Here is a 21,313-nt window from a genome sequence, read left to right on the forward strand (position 1 = left end):
TCCTACCTTGACTTCAAATTTAGTCTCATCATCTTCCTTTTCTAATGTCCCTGTATAAGTTTCCTCAGATGTTCTCTGAAGAGGAGCTAGAGAGATAAAGAAAACATGCCATTAATTTGGCAACTCAGCTTATAAATAACCCAGAGTGTGTGTGCCCTGGCTTGGATGAGCAGTTGGACTGGGTTGGGCTTAACAAAGCTTAATTGAGCTGCTGTGGTGATTTCCGAGGTGGGAGATGAAATTGCAGGGGAAGGAGAGATGCAGAAAAGAAATAGCCCTTGACCCCAGGCATTTAACATTTGATCCAAAGAGACAAAAGTCACACAGACCACTACAAAAAACACCAAACTACAACAAATCAGTAAATGTAATGTGGTTAAAACAAGAGAATTTCCATCATTCCCATTTTTAAGGCTCAGCGAAAAGGTCACTTTTCTTCATGAAGTCTTCCTTGACATTCAAACTTCATGGATTATTTTCTGTACTGCTGCTTTAGCATTTATCTTTGTACCATATAATACTGCAGTTGATGTTGCTCTTGGATTAGAAAACCAGATTCAATTCTAGATACCACATTTATTGGACATATATATATTTTATACTATACAAGTAATTTGTCCTTATTACAGACAACTTAAAAAATGCTAAAATCTTACCACTTAAACACAACCATTTCCTTAAAGAGTTCTCTTCCTCTTTCTCTCTCCACATACACACACTCATGAAACCCATCCCCCCACACACTCACATAATCATACTATGATATACAAGAGAATGTCTATGCCAGCCCCAGCCAGGAATTGTTGCTAATCTAACAGCTGGATTATGGAACCACATATATTAGTGGATGAGACAACTATGTAAAGAATGAATTAGCTGAGTCAAGATGGAACTGGGCTGTCTTGCTCTTGCTCTCTTCCCTGTCTGTCACCCTCCCTTCCTTTCCACAGAGCTCATAGGACACCTGGGAGATATCCCCTCTTTAGGCATTCGGCTTTAAGAATGGGACTTGGGGAAGTGAAGCCCTGGTTAGGCCCTGAGGCTTTCTAACCCAGCATTATCAGAGGGCTGCATTGGGCATGATTGCTGCGAGGCTAATAAGTAATTTCTACGTTCCAAAATGCCATCCACCTAATGCCCCCAATATATCACACTGATTCTTATCTGTGATGAACTGTGGCCTCCAGAGATTCCTCCCAACCTTCAGGTTCTGTGAGTCAACTGGAATCAGCTGGGGCTTTCTATGGAAGTTTTTCATTGATATTATTGCAATCTGTAGTGAAATACACTGTTTGCTGTTCTTGGTTATATGACCACTGAAGCTACTTCATAACAGTGAACAATCCTTTGAGCTCCTCACTCTCTGCAGGATCCCTTTAAACTGAGTGATTGCAGGCATAATAACTGGATGCTAGAAGTGCATACATTTTAATTGGCAACACCCACGACTGAGAAGCACCACCCTTCCCACTGTAAGTACAACAGAGAAGTTGAAGGCAGGGGCAAGGAGCCACATTGCCAGCATTTGAGTCTTGCTCTTTCATGTACAAGACTCATTATTATCAGAGTAATCTCTGTGCCTTAGTTTCTTCATCGGTAAAGTGTGGAATAATGAGAAAGCCTCTAGTATAGGGTTGTTATGAGGCTTAATGAGTTAATATATGCAGTGTTTAGATCATGGTAAACAGTACATTTTAGCTATTATAGCCACAAAAGAATTTTTCACATTCTTTATAAATGTTAGGTTAAATGCTGTACCCAAGGCACCCAGCTAACAAGAGTCAGAGCCAAGATTCCAGCTCCCTCATGCTACTTGCACTGTGAAATATAATGGTTTGTCCTGGAACAGACTCAGTTACTAAGGAGGAATCAGATAAATGTGTTTGAAAATCTTGTTAGTGACTTGCCTGAATCCACACTCAGCAGTTACTATCCAAAGCAAAAGTGCAGAATTGTTCTGCAAAATGAGCAAGATGTCTGGCCAAAGACAATGATACCCATTCAGACACGACAAAGATCTACTTATGCTAGAAGGGTCATTATCCATGATGAGATATTGTATTTGAAAAAAAAAATGAGAAACAAGCTATTATTCCGGCTTTATTTACTTGTAACAAACATATATCCCTTAAAACAATGACAGAGGAAAAATCACAGAAATGAACACAATTTAGTTTTGGAAAGGATCTCTAAATAAGAATTTAGGAGAACCAGGTCCTATCTCTAGCCATCCAAAAAGATTTCTCTGTGTGTGAATGTCTGTTTGTATGTGTGAGCAGGATGTGTGCATAAGTGTATTGAGTGTGTCTGTGTGTGTGTGTGTGTGCACATAGAAAATTCAAAAAAGAAATGTACTAAACTATTATCAAAGCTTGATTCTAAAAAGTGGAATGTGTAATGGGAGACAGGGGACTGTCAACCATATGAAATGGAGAATTACCAAAAGACTCCATAATTTTCAGATAAATAAAAACCAAAAGAATTTGTTTCCAACAGATCTACACAACAAGAAATGCATAGGAAGTTCTTTACCCTAAAGAGAATGACACAAAGTGATGATTCAGATCTACAATAAGGAATAAAAAGAATACTGGAAATGACTGAATAAGGGAGTAGATGTAAAAGACTATTTACATAAAACAAAAAAAATACTGAGTTATATCTGAGCATATATCTGAGAAAAGCAATGCAAAGAGGTATGCTAAAAAGCCAATAAGGGATTAAAACAGAACACTAAAAAAAATTGCTAACCCAAAAAAAGGTAGGAAAGGAGGAACAGAAAGGGGAAAATGAGAAAATAAATAACAAGTAACAAAATTGTAGCTCTAAATCCAACTATATCAACAATCACATTGTAAGTAAATGGAAAAATACTCCAATCAGAAGGTAGAGGTTAACAGACTGTATTAAAAAGTCAATCCCCCACCCCCCCAAAAAAAGTCAAGGCCCAATTATATGCTGCTTACAAGAGCTATACTTTAAAAACAATAGAAGAATGGAAAAAATATATTATGCAAATACTAAGCATAAGAAAGCTGGAGTGCTATATTAATAGCAGACAAAATAGACTTCAGGACAAAGAGTATTACTAAATATAAGGAGAGAAGAAGAGATGTTTCCTAATTATAAAAGAGCCAGTGTATCTGGAAGATATAACAATTATGAACATATATGTGCTTAATAGCAGTTTCAAATAACGGAGTAACAAATAACATATATAACATATCCAAGAGCAGTTTATCCCAGGAATGTAAAATTGTTTTAACATTTGAAAATAAATCATGTAATCCACCATATTAACAAATAAAGGAGAAAATTATATGATCATTTCAATATACGCACCATGAAGAGCATCTGAAAGTCAACAATCATTCTTGATGAAAACTCTCCTCAAACTAGGAAGAGAAGGGAACTTTCTCAACCTGATAAAAGGTGTCTGTGAAAAACTTACTGTTAATATCATATTTTAAGGTAGAAAAGGAACTCTTTGCCTTAACATTGTGAAAAGGATAAAGATGTCTGCTCTCACCACTTCTATTCAACACCGTACTGGAGGTCTCAACATTATAATAAGGCAAGGGCGGAAAAAGCATAAAGACTGAAACAGAAAGATGACCTGATTATACTTTATTCAAAAATATATTCCTATTGATAGTTAAATATGGTAAATCATATTTACTATACAGTTACAAAAAAAACCATGAAATATCTAAGATCTCTACACTCAAACCAGTATAGTATATTGCCAAATACCATATCACTTCACTCATGTGAAATTTAAGAAAGAAAAAAATGAGCAAAGGGATAAAAGAGAGAGGCAAACCAAGTAACACTCAAACTATAGAGAATAAACTAATGATCACCAGAGGGGAGGTATGGGGGTGCGGTGGGGGGAGGGGGGGCACAGCTGGGTTCAACAGGTGATGGGGATTAAGAAGTGTACTTGTCCTGATGAGCACTGGGTGAAGTATGGAAGTATCCAATCACTATCTCGTACACCTGAAACTAATATTACACTGTATGTTAACTAACTGGAACTTAAATAAAAACTCAAAAAAAGAGCAAACAAAAACCAAAACCAAAAAATAACTATAGTGCCAAGTATATATCCCAGGACCCTGGGATCGAGGCCCACGTTGGGCTCCAGGCCCACGTTGGGCTCCCTGCTCAGCAAAAAGCCTTGCTTTTCCCTCTTTTCCCCACTCATGCTCTCTCTATCTCTGTCTCTCTCTCTCTCAAATAAATAAAGTCTTTCAAGATCTAAATAAATGAAGAATTATAACATCTATGGATTGAAACTCAATATTGGTATGATAACAGTTTTCCCCAAATTGACCTAAAAATTCAGTTCAACCTCCATCATAATGTCAGCAGAAATTGAAAAGTGAATCTAAAATTTATATGGAAATGAAAATAGTCAAAATAATCTGGAAAAAAACACATATGACTTATACTACCCGATCTCAAGGCTTACTAATAAGTTATTGTAATCAAGACCATACAAGACTGGTGTAAGGACCTATCTATTGTTTTATCTTTACAAAGAACCAACTTTACATGGACTGCTAATAGAATCTTGTGAGCATTTTAAAGGTCCTTAGTGGAGTCTATTTCATACTGATGTTATTTGCACATTTATATTATTCATCTTCTAGACTGTGAGCATCTCCTTGTACACAGGCACTTAATTTTACCTAACTCTATAAAGTCTGCAATGCCTGTACTATCCATATCTATAATTTATTTTAAATAATATTTGTGACAACACCTACAGTCTCAACCCTAATAAGCATTATGAAACATAAGAGCACAAAGCTTCCTTCCCCAAATAACCTACCCAAGGTGAAGGGCTGGCTGGTTTTTGGTGACATCCATTTTGGGGAGGACTCAGGATGAGGGGCCACAGGTTGCACTGGGCGAGTCTGTCTGGCTGCCAGTTTCATCAAACTCATTTGCCTCTTGTGAAATATTTCCTGTACATCGCACAGCTTCTGCAGTACTTCCTGGGCTTTGGCCTACAGGAACAAAAGGAAAACATGACCAGGTCACTCTGCACAGGCCCTGAGGACATGAAGCATTCTCTTACTCCCATCTTCCCCTCCTCCCCCAGCCTCACTTCCTTCAGGTGACCCTTCCATCCATATGCAAGTGCTGGCACAATTCACCCTGCACCAGTATTGTGATTCTGAGAGTTTGCATCTCTCACCTGATGGATAATGATCATATCCTTTCCTTTTCAGTACTGTATCTCCATGCCTAGAACACTGCCTAGCACAGAGCGGTGCTCAGTAAATATATATTGAGCAGATAAATGTTCATGAAGCTATGTCCATTAATAGTAGAAGAGGATGCCACAGACTATGAATAAAGAACATCAGGCTACTTTACAAAACAGGAGGATTTCAAAATAAGAGGTGTGCCCTGAATAAAGGTTCTGTTGCAGAAAACAGTTTAAGGGTTCTGGAGGAAAGAGTTGCCTACATCCTGAGGCACGATTCAGGGAACCCCAAATACCGAAGGGTAAACATTTAAATTTTATTCTGTGAGACCCCCTTCCCTATACATAAGTAGTAAAGAAGTAAACTAAAAAAATACCAAGGGAAAGATGAAACTCACAGACATTCCCCTAACTGATCATATGTTCTAAGGCAGAGATTTAAGAGAGTAAGAAATAAGCCCTGTAGGGCATCTGAGAGGCTTAGTCAGTTGAGCATCTGCCTTTGGCTCAGGCCCTGATTCCAGGACCCTGGGATGGAGCCCCATGTTGGGCTCCCAGCTCAGGGAAAAACCTGCTTCTCCCTCCCCTCCCCACTTACTCACTACCTCTGTCTCTCTCTCAAATAAATAAATAAAATCTAAAAAAAAAAAAAAAAAAGCAAAACAAAACAAAAAATCTCTGAGTTTCGCCAAGGCCTAAATTCAGCTGAATATGTTTCTTCTGTCCTTGCTTCCAGCATGATATCCCTATACCTCTATTGGGTCAAGGGAAGTGGGTAGTCTTTTCTTTGTCATGCCAACTCTGACGGATGTCAGACATCTCACATTTAACATCCGTCTCCTGGATTTTAGCCACCAAAGAAAGGATCCAAAATTAGAAGAGCTCAACCACCACAAGCCATATAGGGTGCTCTGAGGTTGCCTAATTCTGAAAGTACAGGCTCAGCAGCACACACTCAGGGAGGTTGCCACATTTTGCAACTAGAAAAGTATACTTGTCTTTTTTATGATGGGCCATCTTCTGAGGGAAAGAGCCAATTGCCCTGAGGGAGAAATACCATGTCAGTTATGGGATAACTGTTCCTCTACAGATAGAGGATCCTATCAAGGCTGACCTCTACTCCAAGATCTAGTGCTAGTCTCAGACCTTATAGAGTCAAGAGTACAGACCTGGACAGTCTGATACAATAACCACTCGCCACTTGAGGCTACTGACACCTAAAATGCAGCTTGTCTGAATTGAGTTGTGCCATGAGTGTAAAATACACACTAGATTTTGAGGACTTAGAATAAAAAATAATGTAAATAATAATTTTTGATATTGATTATAAATTTAAACAGTATTTTGGATATTGGTTAAATTAAACATTATAAAAATTTATTTCACTTGTTTCTTTTCACTTTTTTAAATATGGCTACTAGAAAATCTTTTTTTAAATTATTTATTTATTTATTTATTTATTTATTTATTTATTTATTTAATTTTATTTATGATAGTCACACAGAGAGAGAGAGAGAGAGAGAGGCAGAGACACAGGCAGAGGGAGAAGCAGGCTCCATGCACCGGGAGCCCGACGTGGGACTCAATCCCGGGTCTCCAGGATTGCGCCCTGGGCCAAAGGCAGGTGCCAAACCGCTGCGCCACCCAGGGATCCCTGGCTACTAGAAAATCTTAAGTCATATGTACAGCTTGCATTATGTTTCTATTGAACAGTGTTGGTCTGGACTAGGGGTCAGCAAAATTTTTCTGTAAAGGGCCAAACAGTAAATATTTCAGGTTTTGCAGACCATCTAGTCTATTACAACTACTGCCCTCTGATGCTGTAGCACAAAAGTAGTCATATATAATGTATAACACATAAATGAATGAGTGTGGCTGTGTTCTGATAAAACTTTATTTATAAAAGTCAATGGCAAGCAGCTTTGGTCCACACACTATCATTTGCAGACCCGTGATCTAGATTAAGGTGGAGCTTGTGTTTAAAAGGTCTCTTCAGAGAATGTGTCTCTGGCCTCAGGAAGCTCAGGTGTACAGTGGACAGCTATGGTCCAGATCCCAAATGAAACCAAATCCCCTTATGTCAGAGTGATAGCAATGCCAATTTGTATTTCTGGGGGGATGGTGATGACACTCGGTGGCCAGCTCAGTTATAAGCTTGAGAAAACGGAGTCATAGGTGTTAACTGCTGCACAAATATCAAGAAATCTGACTGAAAGGATGTCTGTCAAATTGGTTTTGTATGGTGTAAACCCTGATGTGAGGTCAGTGCCACATGCTGGAGCCCTGTGACTCACCACTTGGACTGGGCAGGACTTGAATCACCTTTGCTTTCTTGCATCTCCCTCTTAAGATCCCAGGGTGAACCTTGGAAATGGTGAGGTGGTCAGAAGAGACCCTAAATCTAAACTCAGATGAAGGAGGAGTTGGTGCAAGATATACAACTGCATCCCCTCTTCTTCTCTTTCCTCTTTTTACTTGCAAAGCCATTATCCATACCACAATCAGAATTATCTTTCCAGGATGTAAACCTGATCATATAACTTCTATCTTTAAATGCCCTGCTGGGATAAAGTCCAGACTCGTCAGAAAACACTGGATCTTTCATCAACCAACCCTGACTTCCCTCTAGTCTAACCTCCACTTGTCCCTACTTCTCACTCCAGCCTCCAGCTATGCAATTATGGGAACATTCTTATTTCTAGTCTGCCCTCTCACCTCCTTGCCTTCTGCTGAGGTTCCCTCCCTCTGCTTTGTCTCACTTAAAAACTCCTACCCAATCTTCTAGGCCAAATTTAGGCAATTTCTCTTAAGAACACCCTGACCTCCCCAGGCTGAGCTGACCTTTGCCTCCCCTATGTGCCCCACTGTCCCTTCCATTCCATATGCTCTTGGACAACAGGCAGTTACTGAGGACATGTTTGTCTTCCACTAAACTGCTAGCACCTAAAAAAAATTAAGTAAGTAATAAATAAATAAATAAATAAATAAATAAATAAACTGCTAGCACCTTCATTATAGAGATAGTGACCTTCATTATTGTACTCCTAGAATACAAATAAAGCACAAACTAGGTTCCCAGTGAATACTTAAATAATTGAATCTTGCTATTTGTTACTGTGATTGTTTTATTTTCTAGACTGGGTGGTGAAAGTGGACAAAGGAGAAAAACTCAAAACAGCAGCACTAAGAGGGTAGCACAGTAGCAATATATTGCAGAAAAGCACTTGAAAAGACTTAGACAGGGTGGCTGCTATAAGAACAAAAGTTTAATTGTAGATGTAGTTTTGATAATCACTTTTCTTAAATATAACAAATTCAATTATTTAGACATAGAGTATCAGTGTTTTAGAAATAAATTTTATTTTCTCAATAGTTTTAGAATTACAGAAAAAATTATAAAATAGTACAGAGAATTCCCATATAGACTACCCAGTTTCCCCTATCTTAACAGTTTACATTAGTATGGTACATTTCTCACAAATAATAAAACAATATTGATATGTTATTTTATTATAAAAATAAATTATTATTATTATTATTATTATTATTATTATTATTAAATAAAGTCCATATTTTAGTTAGATTTCCTTAGTCTTATCTAATATACTTTTTCTGCCAGGGGCCACTCCAAGATCCCAAATTATATGTAGTTGCCATAACTTCTTAGGCTCTTCTTGGCTGTGGCAGTTTCTTAGCTTTTCCTGGTTTTTGATGATCTTGACTATTTTGAGGAGTATTGGTCATATATTTTGTAGCATGCCCCTCAGCTGGAATTTATCTGACGTTTTTCTCATGATTGGACTGGAGCTCTGAGTTGGGGGGTGTAAGACCATGGAAGTAAAGTGCCATGTCCATCCCATCATATCAAGGGTACATCATATCTGCATGACAACACTGTTGATGTTGTTGACCTTGGTCACCTGGCTGAGGTCGTATGTGTAAAGTCACTTCACTATAACATCACTTTTTGTCTCTCCCTCCCTGTACTGACAAAGTGAGCCACTATGTACAGCCCCATATTTAAGGGTTGGGGAATTTGCTCTATCTCCTTGAGGGCAAAGTATCTACATAAATAATTTAGAATTCTTCTACATGGGAGGTTAGTTTCTTCTGCCCCATTTATTTATTCCATCATTTATTTGTATCATATATATTTATTCAAATTGTTCTATTATTGGCCATGGGGAGTTCTTTTCAATTGCCACCTATGTCCCATCACTGTGGTTTGTTGTTTTGTTTTTAATAGTTCCTTCTGCTACTACAAGATGCTCTAGGATCATCTTGTATATTCCCTGTCCCAGCCCTAGAATCAGCCATTTCTCCAAGGAGCTCAGGTCTCTTTTATTGAAGAATGGTATTAGACACCAAGATCTTAGGGGTAGGTGTGCTCGTTGACACTGGAAGTCTCATTGCTTCTAGACTATTTCAACTGTCAAAATAAAAAGGTACATGTGTCTGTACCATATCTACATTAACATGTATCTAGGAATATTTCTATATGTGTAGAGTACTAGTTTTGACAACAAAGTCATTACTCCTCAGTGGATAGAACTTTCTCTGATACAACAGGATATTTAAATCTTATAACCTAAAATTTTACTTCAAACCCATCAAAAGATGGGCTCTGGGGATAGTTTGATTCATTTGACATATAGAATTTAAAAAATTATTTATCTTATAATCCTCTCCTTTCCCTATATTTCTGCCTGTTTTCCAAGATGGTTTATGAAGTTTTATTCATTTCCTGGTAGGTGGTATGGCTAGGAATTTTGCTGAAGTTGGCCAGAACAGCAGCTGTGGCCACAAATCTCCCTGGTTGACTGAATACACTAATTTGAGCAGCTAATGGAGTTGGAGCTAGGTGAGACTATTCTGCCATAGGAATCTGACCTGGAGCTACCAATACCAGGTCTGCAGTGTAGAACCTACACCAGATGGGGCTTCTCTTTCTTCCTTCTGCAAGGAAGCAGAGGGTCCTTGTGTTGCGAGAAGGTGTCTGCCTATCCATCCCCCACCCCTTACCATGTTCATACCTTACCACCAAAAGGCTTCAGAGAAAGAACATCATTAAGGTACAACTCCACACTGAGCTGCCCCCACTGTACTTGACCCACTCTGCCACCTGCCCGCCACTTGCTCAACAAATACGGATTGGACACCAGGCAAAGGTTAGGCACAGGGATACAGAGATGGATAAAGCTCCTGCACTTCAGGAGCTCCCAGTATAATAAGCATGACAGACATTTAAGTAAATAAGTAGAATGCAGTATGGTATATAACATATTACAGCAAAGGCTCTTAGCCTGAATCCATGGATGGACTTCAGGGTATCCCATAAAAACTAACTATAAAAGTTATATATGCTGGATATTCCCCATTAGTTGCCCTACTACATCTTCTTTTCCCTGCTCTGTGTCCCAGGAAGCTGACCTCTAAAGACTCTGTTGAGTAGGCTCACATGCCTATGGGTTTTTAATTGGTTTGGCCAATGGGTAGCACCACCAGGAAATTCAAGACAGGGAGCAAGGACAGTTGGGATATATATTTCCCCATTGGTGGTCTCATCCCTCTGCCCAAGGCCATAGCTCTTAAAGCATCTTTCACAGTCACAGCTACAGTGCTTCCTGGGATCTCTTTTGTCTTTGAGGCCTTTGAGGCTTCCTGGGATCTCCTTTGCCTTGAGGCTGGTAACTACTTTCTGTTTCTTGTTAGCCCCAGGGACCTTCACCATCCCTACTGGGTTCCCCAAATCCTGCCCAAATCTTTGTAAAAAGTGCCTGCATCAAACTCCTTCAATCACTTTGAGTATGCTCCCTATACTGGGGATCACTTGAGCCAAGACCTGGAGAATGAGTAGAGATAATGGGGGAGACTTTCTAGACCAAAAGTAATGGCATGTGCAGAGGACACAGGGCTAGAGGTAAGCTGGCACAAGTGCACCCTGAAAGAATGTGAATTAGATTCCGTGACTCAAAAGAATAAGGTCCTATAGGAAAGATACATACAAGGTGATGTGAATCTCAGAGGAAGGTGTACTATACATAATTCTTCTGATTTCATAACAGAATGCTCCTCTCAAAATGCAAATCCAATCAAGTTATTCCCCTGCTTAAATCCTTCAGTGGCTTCCCACTGCTCTTAGAATAAAGACCAGACTCCCTAATATGGCCCACAGAGCCTTGCTTCATCTGCCTCTCTCTTATATCACCCCAAACACCCTCCCTTTGCTCTCTGTATTCCAGCCATCCTGACCTTTGGGTTCTGCACTTGTGCCAGCTTCCCTCCAGCCCTGTGTCCTCTGCACATGCTATTACCTCTGGTCTGGAAAGGCTCCCCCATTATCTCTACTCATTCTCCAAGCCTTGGCTCAAGTGATTCCCAGTCTAGGCCAAGTTCTTCTGTCACATACCCAGCAGGATCCTAAATCTCTCCTCCAGACCACTTATCTCAGCTTGTACATATTCTTATGTTTTGTGTTTGACATTTATTAATGCTAGCCTCTCCCACTAAGTTTCATCAGGTATGGAACCATGTCTTATTTCTTCTCATTGCTGTGTCCTCAGCACAATGCATGATACACCAGAGATGCTCATGAGTATTTGGAGAGAAATGAATGACTGAAGGTGGTATTTGGGTGAGATCACAAAGGGTCAGTTTGCCAGGAAGCACAAACCAAGAGTCTAAGATGCCACCTGAGAATTCTGGAACCGGTGAGCCTGCTCAATACAGATTTTCTTACGTAACAGGCAAAAGGTCCCCCAACGCTTTCTAACTGCAAGATGAAAATAACCCAGAAATATTACCTTTACATCAATGGTGAGTATCAACTCAAACTGGCTGTAAAATTCCATGTGGCTGGGCAACTGGTACTCCTTCGCCGTACTCAGGAATGCCTCGATGTCATTCAAGGCAACGTCAACCCCCTCTCGTGACTGGCACTTGTCTACAGCTTGGGAAGCCAAAAGGTAGATTCCTGTTTCACACCACTGGCTGACCTTTCAAAAGAAACACAGTGCTCTATGTAATCAGCCTGACCACAACTCAGCCACCACAACCATCAAGGAGGTCTGAGCTCATATGTGGTCTAGAAGGATCCTGAAGCAATGGAAAATTGTTCTGGGACAGAATAAAGTTCATAGGTCTAACCACTGTCAATACAACTATAAGGTGGACAAACCCAAACTAATTTTACATCTGTCCATTTCTCAGGAAGTCAACTAGTCAGTAAAAAGAATTGTATAAACGTTCTTCTCTTTTACACTGACAGTAATTGCTACATCTCCAAAGGAGGAAAAGTTACGTATTCTTAGGTTTGGTCTAACCATTGAGAAATGTAACTAATGACTTTTGGAGTTTGCCTTCTAGGCCACTCATCTTGTGTCCTAATTGATTATAAGAGCATATGTTGACAAGGCATTAGACCTGGCCTGTACATGTCTTCCTAGGGGAGGGAATGTTTTTTTTTTTTTTAATTTTTTTTATTTATTTACGATAGTTACACAGAGAGAGAGCTAGAGAGAGGCAGAGACATAGGCAGAGGGAGAAGCAGGCTCCATGCACCGGGAGCCCGACGTGGGATTCGATCCCGGGTCTCCAGGATCGCGCCCTGGGCCAAAGGCAGGCGCTAAACCGCTGCGCCACCCAGGGATCCCTGTTTTTTTTAACAAAAACACTACTTTCCTCTGTCCACATTTGCATTTACTGGCATTTGTCCTTCCTAGGGAAGCATCCAAGAATGCAAAGCTTTATAACTCAGGACAGCAATACTCAAATTTTCCAGAATGCTGGGATGAAGTCAAATAGGTGATGAATTCTAACATTTCAATTTTTAAAAGATTAAACAGAAAGATAGGGGCCCTTGTGCTGCCTGAATATTTATGTGGAAAGAAGCTGCTAGTGCAAGTATATCTGTATTTCCATTTACCATGTGACCTGAAGAGCTATGTAAAATAACTATCCAGGGGGAAAAGAGCAAAACAAAGCACTCCAAAGTAGTTATCTCTAAGGGGGAAAATTATAGCCAATTTACATTTGTTTTTATTTTTTCCTTAAATTCCTTATACTAAATGTGTACTACTTTGACGATAACAAAACATAATAAAGATATTTAAACATTAATGATTACCACCATGTGGGGATGAGGAGGGGAATGGATGTGTAGGTGTCCATAACTAACTCTTTTCCTTCTCCTCCTTCCTACATTTTTGGATTTTCAAAATAATGCAAATCATGCTTTGACATACACTATGAAAACTTTCTCTTGAAACATCATGCCTAGATTCATAGAAAACATTAAGTTGGGGTCTTCCAGAGAGTCAGAGCAGGGACACATACACACACACATACACACACACACACTCCACACACTAACATTAGACTATTTAACTATGGAGTAGAAATGGAGTGAGGAAAACAGCAGCTGATCCTGCAGAGTTCACACACAAAGCAGTCTGTGGACCAGGCCCTCCTGAGCCACTTGCTTCTGGAACAGTTGTATTTTATTGACATTACAATCCTTTTGGCATTGGGATGATGTAAACAGCCTGGGTGTGTGCCCCCAGCCATCAGAGAGAAACAGCTACAGGATTGGAGCATGCTGACTCATGGCCATGAGCCACATGCTGCCTGCAAATAGCTGACAGGGAAGGCTCCAGAAGTCATGCCCCTGCTGACCAGGCACCTGTCTCAGAGATCACCACTGAAGGGCACCAGAAGCTGTGCCCCTTCCCTGTGAGCCATCTGCATAGTTTTGCTGTCTAGTCTAGGGAGCCTGGGGTTTGGAATTTGGCAGTCCTGACTTCATCTTCAATTCCCTATTTTTACCACAGGTGTAGTCATGAGGAATCACTTATCCCACAGTTTTTCAGCGTCATCCCTGTACCACCTGTACCATAATCACCCGGAAACTTGGTGAAAATACTGATTCCTGGGCATCATCCTAGACTTACTGAATCTAAGTCTCCAGAATGGTACCTTAGAGAGTCTACAATTATAGCAAACTGGTTCTCATGTATCAAATGTTGAATATCAGTTTCTGTCTCCATAAAATAATGTCATTAATACCTTTATCCTAGGTTGTCTTGAGGATTAAATAGATGATATAATTATGTTTCTGGTAGGAACATAGTAAGTGCTCAATAAATGGTAGAAATGTATAATGGTCATTATTACTTAAGTGTCTCCAAAAGGATTCATAATCTGATGACTACATATAAGGAGAAGCACTTTGCAAATATAGTGCTTGGTTCTCTGCCTGAAGGGGAACCAAGAAATGTCCCACAGGGCCAGGTCAAAACATACTCTAAGTCTAGGGCTACATAAAGGAAAATGACCATTTGTTCATTCTAATGGGATATGGTGGGATGGCGGGGGTACTTTTGACCTCCAATACTTCTATGACCTAGAATCTGCACAGTGTTTTTAATGCCTCTCAAGCACTATTTCACATGAAGTATGTTATCCTCTCAGCAATTTTGTGGGGGCAGGGATGATGAATATGATTAAGAGCATTTTATAGAAAATTTAGCAAACATCATGGTCATGGCTTCACTGTGCTCACCTTGTCCAGCTGTCTATGCAGCTCCAAAGACTTTTGTAAAATGTCATGTTTTTTCTTGTTTTCATTGATGAAGTCATCACAGAGGTGCCTGAGCTCTACACATCTCGGTCTGATGGAATCCATTGCATAGTGGTGGCTTTGGATGAGCTGGTCCCCAATTATTGCAAGCAGCTGGGCCTTTTCCAAGGGCTCCTGTGAACATCCATAGCCAAGCATCAGAAGCCAGGTCATGGTAAAGCTGACATTTGTCTACTGCATGCTCAAAATCTGGAGGGAGCCTAGGGAGATGTCGGATCTCAGGCTGCGAGTCACAACCATGGACCTGGGAAAACTCTGTGGCAGGCCAGGGTCTCCAGGAAGTCTAGCTTAGTCTAGGGTCACCTGGACTCTGAAGAAGAGCAAGTCACTCATTCAAGTGTCTGCTGAGTTTTGGGCTAGGCACTGAGGATATAGTGTTAACAAGCTATGATTTTCAGCCTAATGGAGAGCTCAGATAATCAAACAAATAATACCAGTAATTCAACTATGACAACTGTGATAAGTTTTTGCCAGAAGAGCATGAAGTGTTATACTGACCAGAACTGGAGACTCTGAATTCTGCTGTCAACTAAATGGAAAAGTAAAAAGGATCAGACATGTGGCGCTGAGGAGAGAGTGGAGTCAGCTGAATTTGAGAAATCAGTAAGATCTGGTTTGAACAACTCTATGGGGGATCATGAGACTTAAGAAATGTTTATCTAAACCCCTTCCTGCAATTCACAGGATCCCAGTCTGCTCTGATTTCATCTGTCCAGCAACCATATTTCCTACCTCTTTCTGCATGGCTTGCTTTGTTCTAACCACATGTGCCATGTTTACCACCCCCCCTTTTTTTTAAAGACTTTATTTATTCATGAGAGACACAGAGAGAGGCAGAGACACAGGCAGAGGGAGGAGAAGCAGGCTTCCATGCAGGAGCCCAATACAGGACTTGATCCTGGAATTCCAGAGGCAAAGGCAGACACTTAAGTGGACGTCTCATTGTGTTTGTTTGTTTGTTTGTTTGTTTGTTTGTTTGTTTGTTTAAGAGAGGGAGAAAGAGAATCCTACGCAGGCTCCATGCCCAGCATGGAGCCCAACAAGGGGCTCACTCACCACCCTGAGATCATGACCTGAAAATGCTTAACCAACTGAGCCACCCAAGCACCCCCATGTTTAACTGTTCTTAATTCACTTATCACATACTACTGAGGACCTCCCATATGCCAAATACTGTCCTAAGTGCTTAGGGTTTTGGTGGTAAACAAAGTAGCAGAAATCCCTGCCCTCATGAAGCTTACATGTTAATAGGAGACCCAGGCAATAAACAATTAGATGTGTAGATTACATCATATCTTAGTGATGAGTACTATGGAGAAAGATCAAACAGGGAAAGGAAGGTAGAGAGTGTTGGTGGAGGAATTTCTATTTTAATGGGATGGGTATAGGAAGGCTCACTCAGAAAGTGCCATCCAAGAAGTGCAGAAACATTTAATATAACTGGGGCACCTGGGTGCCTCAGTGGTTGAGGGTCTGCCTTTGGCTCGGGTCCTGATCCCGGGGTCCTGGGATAGAGTCCCGCATCAGGCTTCTTGTAGAGAGCCTGCTTCTCCCTCTGCCTATATCTCTGTGTCTCTAATGAATAAATAAATAAAATCTTAAAAAAAAAAAAACAAACAAGAAAAAGAAAAGCTCAAACTTCTGAGCAATGCACAGAGGGCGTTTCATCACCTGGCTCATACCTGAGCCTCTTCCTTCTCCCCTTTCCTCACCTCAATCCTCTGCTATAACCCAACTAATGACCTGTTCATAGCTTTCCAAAGATTCAGGCAGCTTTCCTTCTCTACTTGCTCCCTCTGCCTAGAAAGCCCCATCTTTCTCTCGCCACCCCCACCCCCACATCTCTATCCACCTCCTCCTGATGCACCTACACTCCCCTGGAGCTAACTCTACATCACCCTTCAGAGTGCATCCTCTCCAGGAAGCTTTCTCTAACTCCACCATTTTACCCTGATCCTCCTTTTCTGTGCTCCCTTAATGCTCTGTGCCCTTTCTTGATCAGAGCATGTACTTTCCTGTATTGTGATCGCTGGTCTATCACCTGCACTATGCAGCAGACCCTTGTGAGCATGCACCAGCTCTTACTCAACTTAAAATGTCCATGGTACAAGCTAGGTACTTAGGAATAAATGATTGTTGTACAAAACAAAACTGAGTAATGATATGGGAATAAAGTGACACAAATCAAGCAGTAGCTATTTTAAAAGAACTCAGGGATAAATGCCCAGTGCATTCAGGCTGCCCAGCAAAGGCCAGGTACACGGGTTGCTATCCCTGAGAAAAGGTTAGAATGCTAATTCCTTAGGCAGTGATGTTTCACTGTTTTCCTCACTGCTGTGTCCTCATAACTTAGAATAAGACTTAGCATAGTAGGACATCAACAAATATCTGCAAAATGAAACAACAATGAATGTGACGCTCTTACTAGACCTGCTTGGTCACTGCAGGTTGAGCCTAAGAAACATTCTGTAGCACAGAATTTGTCCCACTACCTCTGTGACATTAATGACAACAGTTAATATTCCCTGAGAGCTTTCTGTATGCCAGGCACCATTCCAAATGCTTAAACTGTTTCCTTTACTCCTTGCAACAAACCATTTGACATAGAACCTGTTCAATAAAAGAGAAGTAGAGGCAAAAATGACCCAGGTAGGAAAGGGAAGAGCCAAGCTTCAAACTCATGTACTCTGGCTTCAGAATCTGGTTCTGATCAACACACAGAGAAAAACAGCTGAATCTGTTCTGCCTGAGCTAAGAGGCCTCATTTGGTTGATCAAACCTGTCTGACTTTAGTCAAATATAGAAGCATGAAAACTTGGCAAGGAAACCTGTTGACTTCTTTTTTTTTTTTTTTAAGTCTGGCTGCCAAATTTATTAAGAATAGCACAACATTTCTGGGCCCAGGGAACTTCACCACAGAATATTTCCCAAGTGCCCTTCACTTGGCATGCAGCATTTCAGCCTTCAGAACTGTTCTTAAAACACTGAGATGTTGGAGAAGAGATGAGCAGTAACTCAGAAGCCACACTGGATGGCTGGAAGATCACTCAACTGATCACTCATTCAGGGTACTAATAATAGCTTCCAGGTTCTGACTATTACCCTCTAGTCCTCATGAAATCTTTACCTCATTTCATCTTCACAGGAAGTAGGGAACAATTAATATCAGTTTTACAGATGAAGGGATGTGTTCAGAAAGGCTAAGAAACTGGACTAAGGGCACATAGCTGGTAGTTGTTAGAGTGGAGATTTGAATCCAGTTCTGTCTGGCTCTAAAGCCTGTGTCTTGTCACCTTTCAGCCCCCTTGGCCTCCTTGCATGTGCTATAAATGATGGCTGCACAGCCATGACTATCAAATCCTTCAGGCACCTGCAAAGAACTTTACTGTAAAACCTTCAAATTGCAGCTTCTTAGTCTTCAGCTTCTGCTGAAGAAAATCAGGTGACAAAACCACAAAAGTCAAAGAGAAATAAGGAGAAAGAAATGGCTGAAATCTGGTGCTCGGATCACAAGCTGGCCTGGCACCTTTCTGATGCTGAAAATTCCAGAAGGCTGGATAGTCAAGTTGCAACACGTAATTCAGAAATCCTTATTTATTGTAATAACAGCTTATTTTTCCCCAGAATCTACTGCTATGACAGATGAAAGATGCAAGTGTCTACTGTGAAAGAAAACAATGAGGAAGGGTGATGCTCTGTGTCAAGGAACCCAGAATGAACCCACAGATAATGGCATAGGAATGGAATGCACATGTGGGGAAGTGAGGCCAGATGAAACAAGAAAGGCAGAAAGTTAATGGTTGTGGAAACTGAGTATGCACATGGGAGTTAATTGTACTAGTTGATCTACTTTTTGTGTGTGTCTAAAAATTTCCATTAAAAAAAAAAAAAGGGCATGCCCCTCCTACTAGATTACATCCCTGGGAGGTTAATGATCTGGGTTCCAAGTCTTCTTGGACATATGCTGTAACTGCTGGCTCCTGGGCTTGTGGGGAGAGGTCAAGAGTAAAATCAGGTTGGTTCCTCTGCCTGTTCCTTAGCTGCTCTCTACTGATCCATCACCAAGGGCCCTAGCTAGCATGTCTTACAGCCAAATCTCAACAGCAAAGTCTGCTTTTAAAGAATAAGAGTGGGGGCTGAAACCATCACTATTTCTCAGAATTAGAAATGAGAAGATTATTAAAACAAAAGATTGTTAAACTAGGGCTGCCTGGATGGTTCAATCAGTTGAGCACTCCATTCCTGATTTCAGCTCAGGTCATGATCTTGAGGTTGTGGAGCCTGCTTGGGATTTTTGAAATTAAAAATAAAAATAAAAATAAAAATAATAAAAATAAATAAATAAATTGCTAGACCATCAAACCAGAACAAGATAAAAAAAAAAAACAGGCTCAATTAGCATGCAGAAATCTGGTTAGTGAGGTGACTCAGAGGTTACCCATGAGGATGATATCACTATACAGAATAAGGAAGTTGGCAACAACCCCGATATCAATGAGTGGCTATGCTGGGAGGAAAGGTGACCCCTGAATGCTGAGTGAAGGACAAACCCAAGCAGGTTTTGGTGGACTCTAAACAGATATCCTTTAACACTTTACAGGACAAATGTAAAGTAGCCAAGCCTTTAAAATCATCTGAAGAAATACTGCCTTTTAGAAATCTGAGAGAAAACATGTTAAAGGGATCCCTGGGTGGCTCAGTGGTTTAGCACCTGCCTTCGGCCCAGGGCGTGATCCTGGAGTCCCGGGATGGAGTCCCACATCAGGCTCCCTGCACGGAGCCTGCTTCTCCCTCTGTCTGGGTCTCTGCTTCTCTCTCTCTCTCTGTATCTCTCATGAATAAATAAATAAACTCTTAAAAAAAAAAAAAGAAAACATGTTAAAAGGTCCTGCTTATGATAGGATAGTTTGTTTGGTTCATCTAAAGGCAGGGAAATATATCTACTGCATCCTTTAGAAAATAAATTAAAAATAGGGTGGATAAATAAAGGCACAGGATGGGCTCTGCAGGTCATCTGCTGTGAGTCAGTCTGCCTGGTTCAGGTACTTTGCTTATGAAAGATCAACCATGGGTTCACAGAGCATTCCTGTATCCCTTGACCATAGGTTTCTCCCCTAGCTCTGGTCAGCAATCTTTAAAGTATGTACCAAAGATCTCAAGTCCAAGGAGGTGGGCAGAAGAGAGAAAGTGGATGCAGATCCAGCCACACTATTTAATTTTTTTTTTAAGATTTATTCATTTATTTGAAAAAGAGTTAGTTAGTTATTTGATTACTTTTTACTCATCTCTTTGTCCAGTAGAATGTAAACTGTATGACAGCAGAGTTTTAACTGTCTGGCTTGCCACCATATCCACAGAATGTAGCACAAGGAATACCTGGTGATGAATGAACACCTTCCTGGAAGGTCAGTAGCTACTTTCATTCATATGTATGCCACGACCATACTTTTCAAACTCCAAAAATAAGGACTGGGCTTGCTGAGGCTTTTTTCCTAATACATGAATGTACATAAGTGAAAATACATAGTATCTATATTTAATAAGGATTTCTCTTGGTAAAAAACCCTAAAATTACATAAAATTGGTACTGTCTTAGAGAATCTGAGACACATAGTCATCAGAAACATGTAAATCAATTTTTTTCATTGTTTGATAAATGTTTCTGATTACTCATGCCTACAGCACTAAAAAGTTTAGTTGTCAAATTATCACTGGTAACAGAAGGAGGGCTCATAGGGAAGGATGGGATTCCTGAGTGAGAGTCTGGGTGCATCTCTAGTTTAGAATCTACAACTGATACATCTTAGGATCACAGTGAACCTGCCTTACATTTGTTATTTCTCTTTTTGGTGGGTGTGGGGGAGATATATCTCTAACTGTAATGTACATGTCGATCACCTAGGGATCTTATTAAAACACAGATTCTAATTCTGAGAGGGGGCCTGAGATTCCATATTTTTAACAAGCTCTTAACTCAAGTGACATCTATACGCTGGTCAAAGGATCACACTTTGAGAAGCAAATCTCTATTACTACAAAATTACCACATGGGAAATATGCATATAGATAAGCTCAGAAAGGAAGTGCTAATCATTAAGGACTTAGTCCCCAAGAGACAAAAATACAGAGAATCTAATTTGAGAATAGCAAAAAGGAATTTCTCTAGAAAGAGAGGACTCAGCTTTCTTAAATTGTAATAACCCAAATTTGTAAGGACTTAAAATAGAATGACTGGCGTGCAGATCTGATAAACTGTCTCATTCTGTTATGAAAGTTGTGAAACACATATTCTTTTACAGGTTTGATTCTGAAAACTCTTGGGGCATGAGAAAGGAGAAAGCTTCACCAACTGTGTGGTGCAGCAGAACTAATGTTGACCCATTTACCCCTTTTAACCATTCTGTTTGTCATAAAATTAGCCCGTATTTTTTCTGGTTTCCCCTTTTCACATTTCCTCT

General features: G+C 40.3%; 1 protein-coding gene across 3 annotated transcripts in view; it reads right to left on the bottom strand.

Annotated features, from left to right (window-relative positions):
* Positions 1-21,313, bottom strand: part of MCF2L2 (MCF.2 cell line derived transforming sequence-like 2) — a 238,246-nt gene that overhangs the window by 105,057 nt on the left and 111,876 nt on the right. For all 3 annotated transcript variants that reach the window (XM_025451559.1, XM_025451561.3, XM_025451556.3), the window contains 4 exons: positions 14,778-14,969; positions 12,022-12,213; positions 4,838-5,015; positions 7-86 (listed from right to left, as the gene is read on the bottom strand). In XM_025451559.1, coding sequence (XP_025307344.1) covers positions 7-86; positions 4,838-5,015; positions 12,022-12,213; positions 14,778-14,969 — 642 coding nt within the window. The remainder of the gene's footprint in view (positions 1-6; positions 87-4,837; positions 5,016-12,021; positions 12,214-14,777; positions 14,970-21,313) is intronic.

The sequence above is a fragment of the Canis lupus genome, chromosome 34, assembly GCF_003254725.2.
Source record: "Canis lupus dingo isolate Sandy chromosome 34, ASM325472v2, whole genome shotgun sequence".
Lineage (NCBI taxonomy): Eukaryota > Metazoa > Chordata > Mammalia > Carnivora > Canidae > Canis > Canis lupus.